This window comes from Procambarus clarkii, chromosome 64 (assembly GCF_040958095.1).
Source record: "Procambarus clarkii isolate CNS0578487 chromosome 64, FALCON_Pclarkii_2.0, whole genome shotgun sequence".
NCBI lineage: Eukaryota > Metazoa > Arthropoda > Malacostraca > Decapoda > Cambaridae > Procambarus > Procambarus clarkii.
In genome coordinates, this window is record NC_091213.1 from 7276334 (window position 1) to 7290993 (window position 14660).

The 14660-nt window shown below is 44.1% G+C and overlaps 1 protein-coding gene across 2 annotated transcripts in view; it reads left to right on the plus strand.

Moving 5' to 3' along the window:
- The window catches only part of LOC123768912 (dynein axonemal heavy chain 7), a 339155-nt gene that overhangs the window by 245368 nt on the left and 79127 nt on the right, over window positions 1–14660 (plus strand). For both annotated transcript variants that reach the window (XM_069309142.1, XM_069309143.1), the window contains 6 exons: window positions 966–1058; window positions 4584–4719; window positions 7153–7307; window positions 10933–11163; window positions 12040–12256; window positions 14044–14179. In XM_069309142.1, the coding sequence (XP_069165243.1) occupies window positions 966–1058; window positions 4584–4719; window positions 7153–7307; window positions 10933–11163; window positions 12040–12256; window positions 14044–14179 (968 nt within the window). The remainder of the gene's footprint in view (window positions 1–965; window positions 1059–4583; window positions 4720–7152; window positions 7308–10932; window positions 11164–12039; window positions 12257–14043; window positions 14180–14660) is intronic.

Genomic DNA, 14660 nt, shown 5'->3' on the forward strand with positions numbered 1-14660 from the left:
TGAATACACCGCAAACCTTCTCTAACACCATTCGACAATCACCGGTATACGATGTCACACTCGACGAGTCTAGTTCCAACTCTCACACAAGACACTATAGCCTCACAACAGAGCAGACGGCGTTTCCGGCATTATTTGAGCTACCTACTCTCCCTTTATTCGAGATCTCCGATTCCGCTCTCTTTTGAGCTCTATTCTCTCCGCTTCCTTCGAGCTCTATCCTTGTCCATGCTCAAGCTCTCAGCTCCAGGCCTCACACAAGCTTTGTGCTCTATCTCCAGCCACCATCAGCATTACGTCCTACCTGAATCTGTCATTAGCATGTGAGAAGCATCCTCATCTCAACGTACCATGACATGTCATTTCATTTCTAACATCTGACTGCTGTAACCAAGACTATTAAATAAACATAAAAAATCACTGTATTCTTTGAATGCTGTCACCCAAAATCATGTACTTTACACATCCTTCTACTGAAGTTCTCAGCTGTCCATCTTCATTCATGTTGCACCAAGTTGGTACCTTGCCTCAACAGATGTGATTTTGTTCCTGTGTAACATCGGCTGCCATCTGGTGGTAAAACACATCACAGTTGGGTGTTTGGACTACATCACCAGCTATTTGTCTTATGCCCTCTGAGTATGTAACTGTCTTCAAGTAATTGCTTGTTTTGTCTTATGTTTTCTGGGTTTTTAATTTTTTATTAACCTTGAAAATCCATGCTCCCCTTGCCTCATAAAGCCAGGTTCTGATTCTGGCTACCGTTAGGTTAGAATTTTTCCTCATTGCTTGGCATAATCCTTAGGCATAGTGGTACCAGAATATAAGCATCAAGAATTAACTGAGGAACCACCAGAAATTAGCATGAATTTTTATATGTATTGCATTATCTTTGGTTTCCTCCTTGTTAAATTACATGTATTTTTAGCTGATCTACTTAAAACTATATTTTCTTGTCTCACCAGATATCAGTGATGCAGGAGATGTTGGCTTCACTTGGTCCCCAGATTGAAGAAGCCTCTCAGGATGTTTCCAAAATGATGGAACTTATTGAGCAGGTCAGCCAAATGTGTGTGTGTTAATATTACTTAAGTTACTCCAGACTGTACCTCATAAATTATCTGCACAAACAACTGTCTTTGTTAATACATGTATAAATTTTGCTTGAATCATAGTGGCTCGTCTTTAGTTGTTGGGGATTTGTTATTTAGCCTACCTCAATGACTGGCTGGTGGGAGCTCCCAGGTAGTTCGTATGTCTGCTAGCCAGGGATATGGTTCTTTTCCACCTCGCCGGGTTTGGGTTCCTGGTGAACTGACAAAAGTCCCAGTTCCTTCTGTCCCAGGTCAGGGACAGACGGCGATGTTCTGACAGGACGATGGGAGAGGGGGGGGGGGGGGGGGGTTGTGCGAAAGTCTGAACTTTGCAGTGATGGTTTACCCACCGGGCCAGGTTTGGCTTCGTAGGCTGTTCTGGTTCCTTTGGGGACGTCCCTTCAGCCTCTCCAGCTATCGCTAGGTTCGTTCTCCAAGTGGCTTACGTTGCATCGCCAGCTTCCTCTTTAAGCTTTTTGGGGTTCAGTGCCTTGGCTCCTACCCAAGCCCTCGCTCTGTGTGTTCACGGATGCGTCGTCTCTTGGCTGGGGCTTTGTGACCAGTGCTCACCAGGCCGGCCAGGGGCGGTGGGGTCCATCCTGACATGCTCACCAGGCCGGCCAGGGGCGGTGGGGTCCATCCTTCTGTCAGGCCTCAGCACTATGCGGGAGCTCACAAGTTTGTGGATGTCACTTCAGAGGGTTTGGGTCGCTCGCGGATTGTTTGTTCTTGCTCAAATTCGGATTGCTCCCTGGTGGTTCATTGCCTGAACCGCGGGCGTTCAATGCAGTCCTTGGCTCTTTGGGGCTGGTCGCTTCGGGTGACTCATCTACTGAGTTCTCAGGGTTTGGCTCTCCTGGCCATTCACGTTCGGGGTATGTCCAACGTCCTGGCAGATGGCCTGTCAAAGTTCATTCCGCTGTCCACGGAATGGACGATTGACTCCGACTCGTTCAGTTGGCTCTGCCAGACGTACTGGCTCCCAGAGATAGACCCCTTCACGTCAGCGTGGTCGAGGTGTCTCCCGATATATGTAATGCCCTTCCCCGACTGTGAGAGCCGTCGGGGTCGATGCCTTCAAGCAGGACTGGTCGAGGTGGAGTTACCTATACCTCTTACCCCCAGTTCCACTGTTGCTCCAGGTTCTGGCTCGTTTGGAGACTTACCAGGGGAGAGTAGTCCTTTTGGCCCCTTGGTGGCCAGCCCAGCCTTTGTTTCGGGCACTGTTTGCTCGGTGTCTGAACCTGGGGGTCTTCCCACGGCTCCGCCTCTTTCAGCAGATCGGGCCAGATTGTTATGTAGCTGGTTCAATCTTCTCCTCAAGTCTTTGTGTCTGGTCTTTCTAATGCTGGTCTGTCACCTGCATGGTTCGTTGATGGTGTCCCACCTGCATGCTTCATCTTGGCTACAGTATGAATTTTCCTAGCAGTCCTTTCATTATTTCTTGTCCCTCCGTAGCATTTCTTGTTTCGGATCGGGATGTCTTGTCCTTCATCTCTTGGTTGTTTCAGGACCGTCAACTTATGCCGAATACTGTCGCCTTGTGTTATGCAGCGCTGGCAGAGCCGCTTCAGCTTACGTTCGGGGTGGATGTTACTTTGGCTCCGTTCCACAAGCTGTCTTGTGCATTGTTTTACCTCTGGCCTGCTCGTGCACTGCCTGAGCCATCCTGGTCGTTGGACCGGGTGCTCTCTTCTCTCTCTTCTCCTCAGTTTGTTGTGGCCCCTTTGGTTCAAGATTCTTTTGCACAGACTCATTTCCTGTTGGCATTGGCTTCTGAGGGTTGGGTCAGGGAGCTTTATGCTCTCCACCAGTGCAGAGGTTTCAATTCTTTTGCTCCTGATGGTAGGTTTGTTCCTTTGCAGCCGTCTCCTTCTTTTCTGGCGAAGGAGGAGACAGTTGCTTTCCGGAGGGTCCTTGGGTTGTTGATGCTCGGTTGGTTTGGCTGGGGGGTGTATCATGTGTTGTGTCCTGTTGCTGCTCTCCACTGTTACCTACATGCCACAGACTTGGTGGCCTGGGACTCACTCTGGGTGGACCCGATTTCCCTTCTTCCCTGTTCTAGAGTTCAGGTATCCTAGGTCGTCCACAGGGTTATTCAATCCAGCCAGCCTGCAGTTTATCCTCATGCCCATGACGTTCGTAAGCTTGCTGCATTGGCTACTGTCTTTGGTAATATGTCTTGGGCTGATATTCTGACGTGAGTTTTTTTGAGGGTGAACAAGGTTCTTCCCGCTCGGTACCTAGTCATTGTTCCTGGACCTAGTCGAGCATGTGTCGCATTGGGTCGGCGGTTTCAGCCAGTTGTCTCAACTTCGAGTTGAGGAGTGAGTGGCGACCACCTCCCGGGTAAGCCTCTCTTGTTTTATTTTTGGTTAAGTAGCTCCGGGGAGCCGAAGGGGCTCCCCTCAGAAAACCAGTGTTGAATGCAATGAAAAGCCATTTTCTGGGTGAGACCCGGAGGCTCCCCATCAACCCTCCCAACCTACAGTCAGCAGTTTTTTCTGTTTTTTTGACATCCAGCTTCTGAACTGGGGGTCAATAGCCAGCACGGCGGGGTCTAGAGTGCCCCCTTCCCCCTCCTAGGGAGGGGGAAGCCGGCACGGTGGGGTCTAGAGTACCCCCTTCCCCCACCCAGGGAGGGGGAGGGGAGCTACACAGACAGCAATGCAGTGATGGTTGTGACGTCATGCTCATTTGCTCATTTTTAGTTTGGGGAGTTCTGTCCAACAGTTCGGCTTTCAGTAGCAATTTTTAACCAGATAGGGTTTGTTTTGGGGCACCTACCTTTCTGGGTGCCTGACCTGGTCGATAGCAGACATTTTTCTGAGATATACAAGAGTTGTTATATTCTTGTACAGCCACTAGTATGTGTAGCGTTTCAGGCAAGTCCCTGGAATACGACCCCCACGAAGAATCGTTTTTACAACCAAGTACCCATTTTACTGTTGAGTTAAACAGAGGCTACAGTTAAGGATTTGCGCCCAGTAAATCCTCCCTGGCCAGGATACGAACCCATGACAAAGCGCTTGCGGAACGCCAGGTGAGCGTCTTACCACTACACCATGGAGACTGGTGACATAGAATGCTTCCAACCGCATGGCGGTTTCTATAGGCCATTGCGCCTTGTGCCTCTCTTGGGGGGGGGGCAAAGTTCTGGCTCATGGTCCCTGGTAGGCCTAAAACTCCATTTGCTTGACTAATTCCAGGGTCTAATACATTCATATCAGCCCAATTTGCTCCCAGAAGCGTCTGGGTCTCACCCAGAAAATGGCATTTCGTTACATTCAACACAGGTTTTATATATTTATAAATAAATAAATAAAATAGGCATTAATGCCTAAATGATTAGGCTTGTTACAGCAATATAAAATTGCTGCTACAGAAATCAGTAAATCATATTTACTGATTTTGCAATTAAGTTTAATTATTGTATAAGTAGCTTGTTAGTCTGGTACTATACACTAGCCAATCATTTGTCACATGCAGGAATCTATGGAGGTTGAAGCTCGAAGGAAACTTGTGGCCATCGAGGAATCTGAAGCTGGCGTGCATGCAGCTCATGCTCGCACATTGCAAGAGGAGTGTCAGGCAGAGCTTAATCGGGCACTTCCAGCTTTACAGGGTCAGTTTTATTACTGCTTCATTCTCAATAAATAAGAAAGACAACTTGATTGCATTTCTCTACAAATTTATATTGTCACTGTATTTAATTTGTCTTCATTATGGCAGCCATATTTTAGAAAACAAGATTTTTGTGACACGAAAACAAGATGCTTGCAACAAAGTAGTTGGAATTTTTATTCTTCCTTTGCCAGCTTATGAATATGAAAAGCAGCTTTTTGACCATAACAGTCAGAGGCTTTCTAATCCAAGCTCATATAATGTTCTGTCAGACTGCATTGAGATAGACATGACAGGGTGACATTCTGGACAGTAACTACAGTACTAGGTTATATCAGCCATGGAGTTCTATAGGCCTACTGGGAACCAGCACAGAACCTCTGTGAGGGGGCTCCCTGGCCCCCTCACAGAGGTGCAAGGAGCAGTGACATATATGTATGTATTTATGCCACCACCGGGGAAGGCATCCAGAAAGTCAGACAAAACAAAACACTGCTGACATTAAATAAGACTGCAAGCTTTGCAGAGAACTACTGAAAGAACTCTACAACACTGTAAACAAATAATCAAAATCTCTCTAAACTAGTGTAAGCTCGATTGCCCCATTCATTTGGGAGGACGGCAGTGGGGGTTGAGCCAGCTTCTGGTCATCCAGCTACTGAACTCTCAATTCTATGGTGATGTGTGTAATATTTGTGCCTGGTCACACACTGCTGCTTAAGCTCCAGTATTTTACTGTTGCAGCCAAGTGGTGATTTTAGCCTTTATGGGCATTTGTGTACACTGTGCAGTGTTGTTTAAGCCTAGACATTTAGTGTGCTTGGAGCTGCATTTGCACAGATTCATCTTCCCTCTATGTTCCTTAATGCTGCCCTTATACCTTGCATGCTACATTATAGCATGCCAAGGTAGGCCTTCATAGCCATACAAGCAGCTGCTGTGTTGGCTTACTACATTGTCTCTATATCTATGTTCGAAGTAGATTCGTACGACTCATTTATTAGAGGTCCAGCATAGAGTCCTAGTGCCTGGGTTTCCTAATTGGTCAGTTCCTTCAGACCCTGAAAATCCCCTGTAGGTTTTTTGGACCTGTGGATATCCCCACCTACCCCGCTCTTGGTTCAGGTGAGTTTAAGGGTTGCATGTGTTGAGTCCATCTGCCTCCGCTATGCTCCTAGTTGGGTCGGTGACACATTCGACGATAAGTCCTGTGGGAGTTTGCTCTCCTAGTATGGCTCATCTTTATGGCACTCTGTGGTTTGGGATTATTTGGTGGCGACCACATTGCATGTGTGTTACAGTGATCTGTGTTGTGTGCCTGGTTGGATGCCCAGGAGATACCCTGTTGGTTTTCACACAGAGCTCTGGGGGCCGATCCTCTTTGCTGTGCCCAGGCCCCAGTGCTCTTGTGTGGCTTTCAGTTGTGTCTTGCAGGATCTGTGGGTTCGTTCTGTCTGACCGGCCTGCAGTCTGTCTTTGCATCCTTTCTGTTTGCGGTACATACATACAAAATAGGATACAAGAAAAATGTTGGATATCTATTTATGGTAGGTATATACTAAATCTAAAGCCACTAATATGCACAGCATTTCAAGCATAATGTGGTAAAAATAAACTTAAAAACGAAGACTTAAAACTTATTCAAATTAAAAGCAAAATTGAACTGAAGTAGGAAAATAAAAAATTACAATAATTACATTGTGTTACATATAATTATATGGTGCTACTTATAATTACAATATTTACAATAATTTACAGCAGAAATTGCAACAGTACACCAGATAGTAATTTTCACTCAATAAACAGAAGGAATACAGTTCTTTTTAGTTTTTACATTGCAGATATCAGCAGTTTTACAAGTTCAGTCATTAATATTTAACAAGTTCAGTCGTAAATGTTCAATAATAGCAAAACATAGGTTGACATTTAGGAGGTAAGGTAGGTTACATGCAATTGATATAAGAGCACAAGCTTTTAAGTCGTACCCTAGAGTACGAACCATTGAAACCTGACCTTACTTCATGGAAATCTGTCCTCAAACCAGGCTTGTTGAAGCGGCATGCATCCTCTGAGATGCACTCATGAGTTTTAATATACTGTGTAATAAAAATAGATGCTTTCACATATATAAATTATTCAATAAAATACAATGTATAGTTGGGTGTAGGTTAGGTGTTTATGTTCTGTCTGGTGATTATTTGTATTTAATGTATGTGGGGGAAGCATTTAATGTGTTGATTCAAACGGGTCATCAATGAAGTAATTTTTTAAAAATGTTTCAATGTCATCAGCTGTGAGTTGTGTGTAAGCTATTTTTCATTCATAAACGTGGGGGGTTTGGTATCTGGATTAATGAGCATTTGGCTTTGTTTATGAGGACGGGCTCGCTCTTTATAAAGTTCATGTTCTGATAAAGTGTGTTTACAACCCACAGAAGCAGTGGAGGCGTTGAATACCTTGAAGCCTGCAGATATCACTGTCGTAAAGAGCATGAAAAATCCACCTCATGCCATCAAGCTTGTTATGGCTGCTGTCTGTGTCATGCTCGAAATCAAGCCTGAAAAGATGAAAACCAGCAGTGTTAAAGTGGTAATGAACTTTTCATTTAATATGCTATTCTATTCAAAAAATAATACTACCTTGCCTGTTTATTATTACTCTACTGGCATCCCTCAGTGTAAGTAGCATTTGTGTTCCTGAAAACTGGTACCTAACTCGTGTACAGTGATCCTTTCTGGGAGGAGCCTCAGTGGCTTCCCCTGAAGCTACTATACTGTTACAGTACCAGACTACATGGGGCCATCAATCACAGAGATCTTTTTGGCCTACCAGGAACCATGAGCCAGAACCTGGCCCCCCCCCCCCCTCAGAGAGAGACAGGGAGCAGTGACACTATGAAAAATGTTATGTAAATTTATTCACGTCTGCCACCACCAAGAGAAGGTACCCAGATGTCAGTGAAACAAAACAGACCACTGCTTGGTTAGAAACCAGACTGCAGCCTCAAAACAGCCAAATAAACTTTCCCAACAATGTTAATAAATGATAAAAAATTTGTGAAACTAGCGGGAGATAGTTTTCCCTACCTCCCTTCCCCCTTATTTGAGGGAAAACAAGGGAGGTAGATCAGGTCAGTCGGCTGCTCCACAACTAATTTTTATGATGGAAACCATCCCAATGCCTTGGAGAAGGGAGGGTGACATGAAGCCACCAGGGCTGACCCAGAATATGGCATTTCAGTACATTCAATGATGATTTTCTGGAGGGAGCCCCTGTCAGCTCCCTGAAGCTATCCAAACTTATATCATGCTATATTAGTTGGGGTCATCAGTCAGTCTTTTTGCATACTGGGGACCACGAACCAGAACCTGGCCCTCTCAGAGGCACAGGAATCAACGGTCTACGAACACTTGACATTTAAAATACATCATACTTTCCATCGACCAAGGAATGCACCCAGAGAGGTAGGCAAATCAAAATGGACCACTGTCTGGTTATAGTATGTAAGCTATGTTCTCAATAGAGCAAAATATCTCCTGTGGAAAGAAAGCAAACAAGCAGCAGGTCATCCAACTAGCCCCCTGACTCATTAGTGCTATACATTGTGGGGAGGAGGATGCTCTGAGGCACAGCCAGCTTTACTCTCAACGCAGCAGCCGATGTTTCTCTCTGACTATTAGTTTGCTAGTTGTGTGACTTCAGGAATTTTTGTTTTCATTTTCTGCCATTTTTGCATGTTGTGAACATAGGTGGTCTGCTTAGCTTCTTACATGGCTAACCTTGGTTGTGTTGGTAGTCCTCTTCTGTTGCCACTGAGGTTTCACAGCCTTAATTGTGACACAAATTTATTCATTTGATGTATCACGCTATTGTGATTTCTGTGTGTTTACCCTACAGGCTGTGGAAAACCCCTGTGGGCTCGGTGGTAACATGGATACATCTTCAGAGTCCATGCTCGCCTTACGCAAAGTTGAAGGTTGTTCGTCGCCCCTGCCTCATGATGAGCATCATCCTCACTGCCTCCGTCATGCTGCCTGTTGGGTCGGTGACGCCTATGACTATGACAAATCTTGCGGGACTTGTTCCTCACTCATGCTACAATTTACTCATTCCCCATCTGTTGATCTCAAGAATCAGGCGGCGACTGCGTTGCACGCTCAATTTTTCTTCATGTAATGCACCAGGTTGGTTGTCCGGTTGGAGGCCCCGAAGCTGTCCCACTTTGGTTTTAGGGATCAGGATTTGGAGGCATTGGTCGCTTTGACTTTGGTTCCATTCACGACCCCGCTTCCTTCCCAGGTGGGCATGGTTCGCCCTGCTCCTCCTCCTCTTGCTTCTGGCTCCAAAACATCTCAGGGTTTCAGAGTCAGGGTGGGGTTTAGCGCGGGATGAGGCTCGGGTGGCTTCGGGGGCTGCCCCTTCTGATTTTGGCGCGGAAGTGGCTGAGCCCATTTTTTCTATCGAGGCTTCTTTAGTTGACCCAGCCGACTCCCTTCTCGGAAGCTTTTTTCCTGGACTCGGCCTTTTCTTCAGGTGTGTTGGACGTGGAAGAGGACTCATCCCTGGGACCTGTGTTGGGGTTTCCCAGGGCTTGGGGGAAGTCTGCTTGGAGCTTCCCTGGGGCTTCCCCTACCCTTTTCCTGGTGAGAGGATTGTGCAGACAGCGATGAGGCAACATGATGACGTCATGCTCATTTACTAATTTTCACTTTTTGGAATTCTGTCCACTCGTTTGGCTTTCAGTAGCAATATTTTCACCAGAATAGGGGTTTGTTTTGGGGTGCCTACCTTTCTGGGTGCCAGACCCATTCACTGGCAGACATAGAATGTTCCCAACCACACGGGGGGAGTTTCTATAGGCCATTGCTCCTCGTGCCTCTCTGAGGGAGCCAGGTTCTGGCTCATGGTCCCCAGTAGGCAAAAACTCCATGCACTTTCACTGATGACAGAAAGCTAATAAATACATATCAGCCTGGATAGTTTCGAGGAGCTTCCGGGTCTCGCCCAGAAAATGGCGTTTACTTACATTCAATGCTGGTTTTTTCACCTCTGCCCTGCTCAGGCTCCTCCATAGCAAATCCTTGTTTCTTGACTTGCTTTTAGTTTTCTCTAAACTCATTTTAGAGTTTCCCCCCCCCCCCCTCAGCTTGATATATTTCTCAAGGCTGTCATTTTGTTGGCTCTCTCATCTGGCTGTAGGTTTGGGGAGCTTCAGGCTCTTCTCAAGAGGTTCTGTTCTGTTCTTTTGGCTGTGGTAGGCAGTTTGCTCGCTTGCAGCCTTCTTTTTTATTCGGTAAAGAACGAGTAAGCGAGCTTCTGGAGGGTTTGGTGATTGATCCTTGGTTCAGCTGAGGTTGCATCATTTGTTGTCTAGTGGCAATTCTTTGCTGCTACCTACAGGCTACCAGTTCTGCCCTGGTGGATGCCTTGTTGGCTGACCCTGTATCCTTGGTCTTCTGTTTCAAGGCTCTCATTTCTCAGATGTCATTAAATTTTTCCAACCTGCAATTTTGGTGTTCTAACAGGGTTCTAGCAGCCCAGTATTTGGTCAGTGTTCCTGTTTCCAATCAGTTATGTGTTGCTTTGGTCCATGTCTCCTGGCCTGGGTTCTCTTCATCCTAGTTGCTGCCACCTCTACTCTTCCCCCCAGGTATGTCCCACTTGTTCTTTGAGCTTCAGGGAGCCACTAGGAGTTTTCCCTAAGAAACACAGGATTGAATGTAATGAAATGCCTCTTTCTGGAGGATTTCAGGTGGCTTGCAGATTCCCACCTGCCTCCAAGTAATCTGGCTGCAGGTTGGGGCCAGGCTGTCTGATAGTGGTAATCAGTACTAAGGAGTTTTGAGCAAGTTTGAGTGAATCCTTTATTCTGTGTAAATCGTTGTGTAAATAGTTGTTTGGTGGTATCAAGGGTTGGTTTTCTGTGCTCCCTTCAGTTTACTGTAAAGCTTCACTGACTTTTTGAAGGCATTTTCCATTTGGGTTGTGAATTGATATGACCTATTACTGTAGTATGAAAGAATCTTGGCAAGATAGCTTCAGCAAGCCACCAGGGGGCCTTCAGAAAGAGGCATTTCATTACATTCAATGCTTGATTTTTCATGACCTCCTCAGTCCTTCAAATACTCCAAGGCAACTTCAGTACTTATCAAATAATTTATAAATTTATATATAATTGTTATTTGCATTTATTTACTAATGCTTATTCCTGCAGACATATGACTTTTGGGGCCCAAGCAAGCGCCTTTTAGGTGATCTGAGTTTTCTGCAGCAGTTACGTGATTATGATAAGGATAATATCCCTGATTCAGTCATGGATAAGATCAACAAAGAATATGTTCGCCTGCCAGAGTTTGATCCCGTTTCGGTAGCCAAGGCATCAAGTGCTGCTGAGGGTCTGTGCAAGTGGGTTCGTGCCATGGCATCATACAACGCAATTGCCAAGGTGAGCCATATAATGTACAAGTAGTTAACTTATGTACAATACTCGAGGTCTTGCTTGAAGGTTAACCCCCTGGGCTGCACCACTGATTGTATAATGCAACATCCAGGTGTGTATAAAATAAAGAAATTCTAACAAAAAATAATTTCTTATAATATTGTTAACCCTTAAAACAGTGGTTATCATCATTAGTTGATTCACGGCTAATGCAGTTATCATATGACAATTTAAACAACTACTGTCTGGGTTTTACATGTATGATGCAAATATGAATATAATAGCTCTCTGTGGATTTATGGAGTTTACCTTGACCATGAAAAAATCCTGCTACCATTTCATGGTTATGTGTACAAGGAGGAGCCTGCTGTCATGTGTGTGCCACATTGGTAGCTTATGCCTTTCTTTTTATCTATACTATATCTGTAATCTCCATGGCACGGTGGTAAAACACTTACCTTGTGCATCTGTTCACCAAGCAGTGAATGGATACCTGGTTGTTACACGATTTGGCGGGTCGTATTACGGGGAAAATGATGATAATAATATTAATATTTATTTACAAGAAGGTACAATGGGTATGAGAGATTAGGATTAAGGACCTGCCCAAAACACTGTGCATGCTAGTGGCTTTACAAGAATGTATGAACTCTTGTATATATATAAAAAATCCTTTTCACTACTCTCTAAGGTTGTCATAGAGTATACCAAGTGATTAAAAAAACCACCAGTATACAGGAGTTTAAGACTTGGGACTTGTTGGCTGTCTGGTTGGCAAGATTAATATTCAAACCTGTTAGTATTAATTGATTTTTGTTAAGTTTGTGCTATAACTCAGGTCACATGTAACAATTTATATACAATGTGCATTTCTTGGTCCAGATTGTAGCACCCAAGAGAGAACGTCTGGCAGAGGCTGAAGCTGAAGTGGCTGCTCTCATGTCTTTAGTAGAGGCCAAAAGGGGACAGCTTAGAGAACTGGAAGAGAAGTTGGAAGTACTTCAACGTCGCTTTTCCCTTTCCTGCCGTGAGAAGGAGAACCTTGAGGCTGAGCAGAAACTCTGTGCACTCAAATTAGAACGAGCCCGAAAACTTATAAGTATGTTTGTTTTAATAAGCTTGGTAACATTTGTACAACATTAAGTTAATGTAATATGCCTCAAAATTACTGTTTTGTGTAAATTTATGCAGTGTTGTATAACTCGGTGAAAGACTTTTATTTGCAATCAAATACTATAAGGTTATGTTACAGAATATACATGTGTATTGTGTGAATGTGAATATACATGTGTATTATGCTTATTTTATTATTTCTGAGCTAAATCCTCTCGGTACCTCTGTTAGGCAATGTTTCACTCAACTGTGGACACAGCAATGCACCAGCCTGGCCAGTGTGATTTTCCGATCTCTAACACAGTGTGGGTCTTTTCAGTTTCCTACAAGTGAGCCATTAGTGTAGATGCAGCCTGGTATGATAATTAGTAGGTTCATTCATCAGTGCTCAAAATGCCTGCTATTACACATCACCAGCAGATAATACTGTCAACACCGTAAACACAGGCACCCGGGAACCCTGACCACACTTTCCTCCTAGGATCTGCCTAGTAAATTTTCCAGTGACCTCATTTTAAAATGACAGTATGTCCTGAGACTTTGATATCATGTGCAGTTAACTTATGCTCACAGGGTTTAATAACCTTGATATCATGTGCAATTGACTTACACACACAAGGCTTAATAACTTTGATATCATGTGCAATTGACTTATGCTCACAGGGTTAAATAACCTTGATATCATATGCAATTGATTTATGCTCACAGTGCTTAATAACTGTTTTAGAGTGTAGTTAAATGAAGAAAGATATGATGATCGTGTCCCATCTTCCCTATAAGCTTTGTCTGATGCTTGGAAACTCCTGATGGTTTTGGCATCCACCACCTTCTTAAACTGTTCTAAACTGTTCATCTACAACTCAGCAAAAGAGCGCTTAAATATATTTTGCTCAATACCCATGTTTAATTAGCAATGAGGATTAATATCTAACCAGTGTGGAGTCATAATTGGATTATTGGTATTAAATTCCTGTTGTTCCCACTAAAGATTAAATCGGTGACAGGTGTAACTACCGGCCGCTACAAGGAGAAGGCAGCCACTTTAAACACGAGGTTAACTCTGGTTTACAGATGAGGCCACTCGAGATGTTGGAATATGGGTCGACTAAACAGCTAAGCTGTTCACAATTAATAACTATTACATTTACAAATAACTAAACAAACAGAGCAGGAAATTAAATAAGTTAAATACATATTAATATTAAAGTTATATGAAATAAGAAGCAACTAATTCTGCTCTTTCCCAATTAATATTAACTCTATAACTTTCCCCCCCACCATCTGTGAAATTGTCTGGAACTCATATTGAGCTATGGTATTCAGTCTGCTATTAAATGTTAATATACTCACGAAGGAACTTAAACTAAGCCACATCATCCCAGAAGTTAGTTAGTCAGTCCATCTGTCCATAAATTCAGGAGATATGGACTTTGAGCAAGAAAGTTAGCTTCTAGAATTTAGATTATTGAATAAACTGCAGAATTATAGATACAGTACTTTAAAAATCAATATTTGTTAACACAAATATTTGTATTTGTGATGGGAAAGAAGTTAATATCTTGAAACATAAAATCAGAGGAATATACAGGAGACTTTCCATAAAGAAAGAGTGAGAATTAAGCAAGTTAATACTCTGTTAATACTTTGACTGTGTCATGGCTGTAAATACATCATTTCTCCTTATGTAATAATTTGGATAATACCACAATATTTAAAGAGAATATTAGAACATTTGTAGTTTGGTTGACTGTGTTTCACTCCAATGTATTGCAGGTGGACTGGGGGGAGAACAGTCACGATGGGAGGCTGCAGCAGATGCTGCTGCGGCAGACTTGCTTCGTTTGCCTGGAGACACCTTGCTTGCTGCTGCATCACTGGCTTACCTTCCACCTCACCAACCAGATATTAGGTGAGTTGTATCTCTATAAATCACATTGACTAGAAATAATTGGGTCTATTTTCTGAAGGAGCCCTGTTGTGACTCCCTAAAGCTATCTTGCCAAGATTACTCCTATCTGGTAGGTCACATCAGACACGTGCGGGGCGCAGACAGAACCAAGGTCAAGGTGACCAATACCCCCAATCCTGGTCCCGAAACCCATGCGGGGCAGTTCCAGGGGCCTCCAACCGAGCCCTTAAGCAATGTCTCAGAACGTTAGCCAGAGAAAATCGGATTCAGACAAAAATAGATAAATTCGTGATTTCAACGGTTCGTGAAAAATCCTTGTCGACAAGCCATGCTGCACCCGCCGATACAGAATTCCCATCAACAAGTCCCGCAGCCTCTGCTGGCAACGAATGCTCTACAAGCCATGTTGCACCCGCCGATGCTGAATTCCCATTGACAAGTCGTGGAGCATCCGCCGGCAACGAATGCTCTACAAGCCATG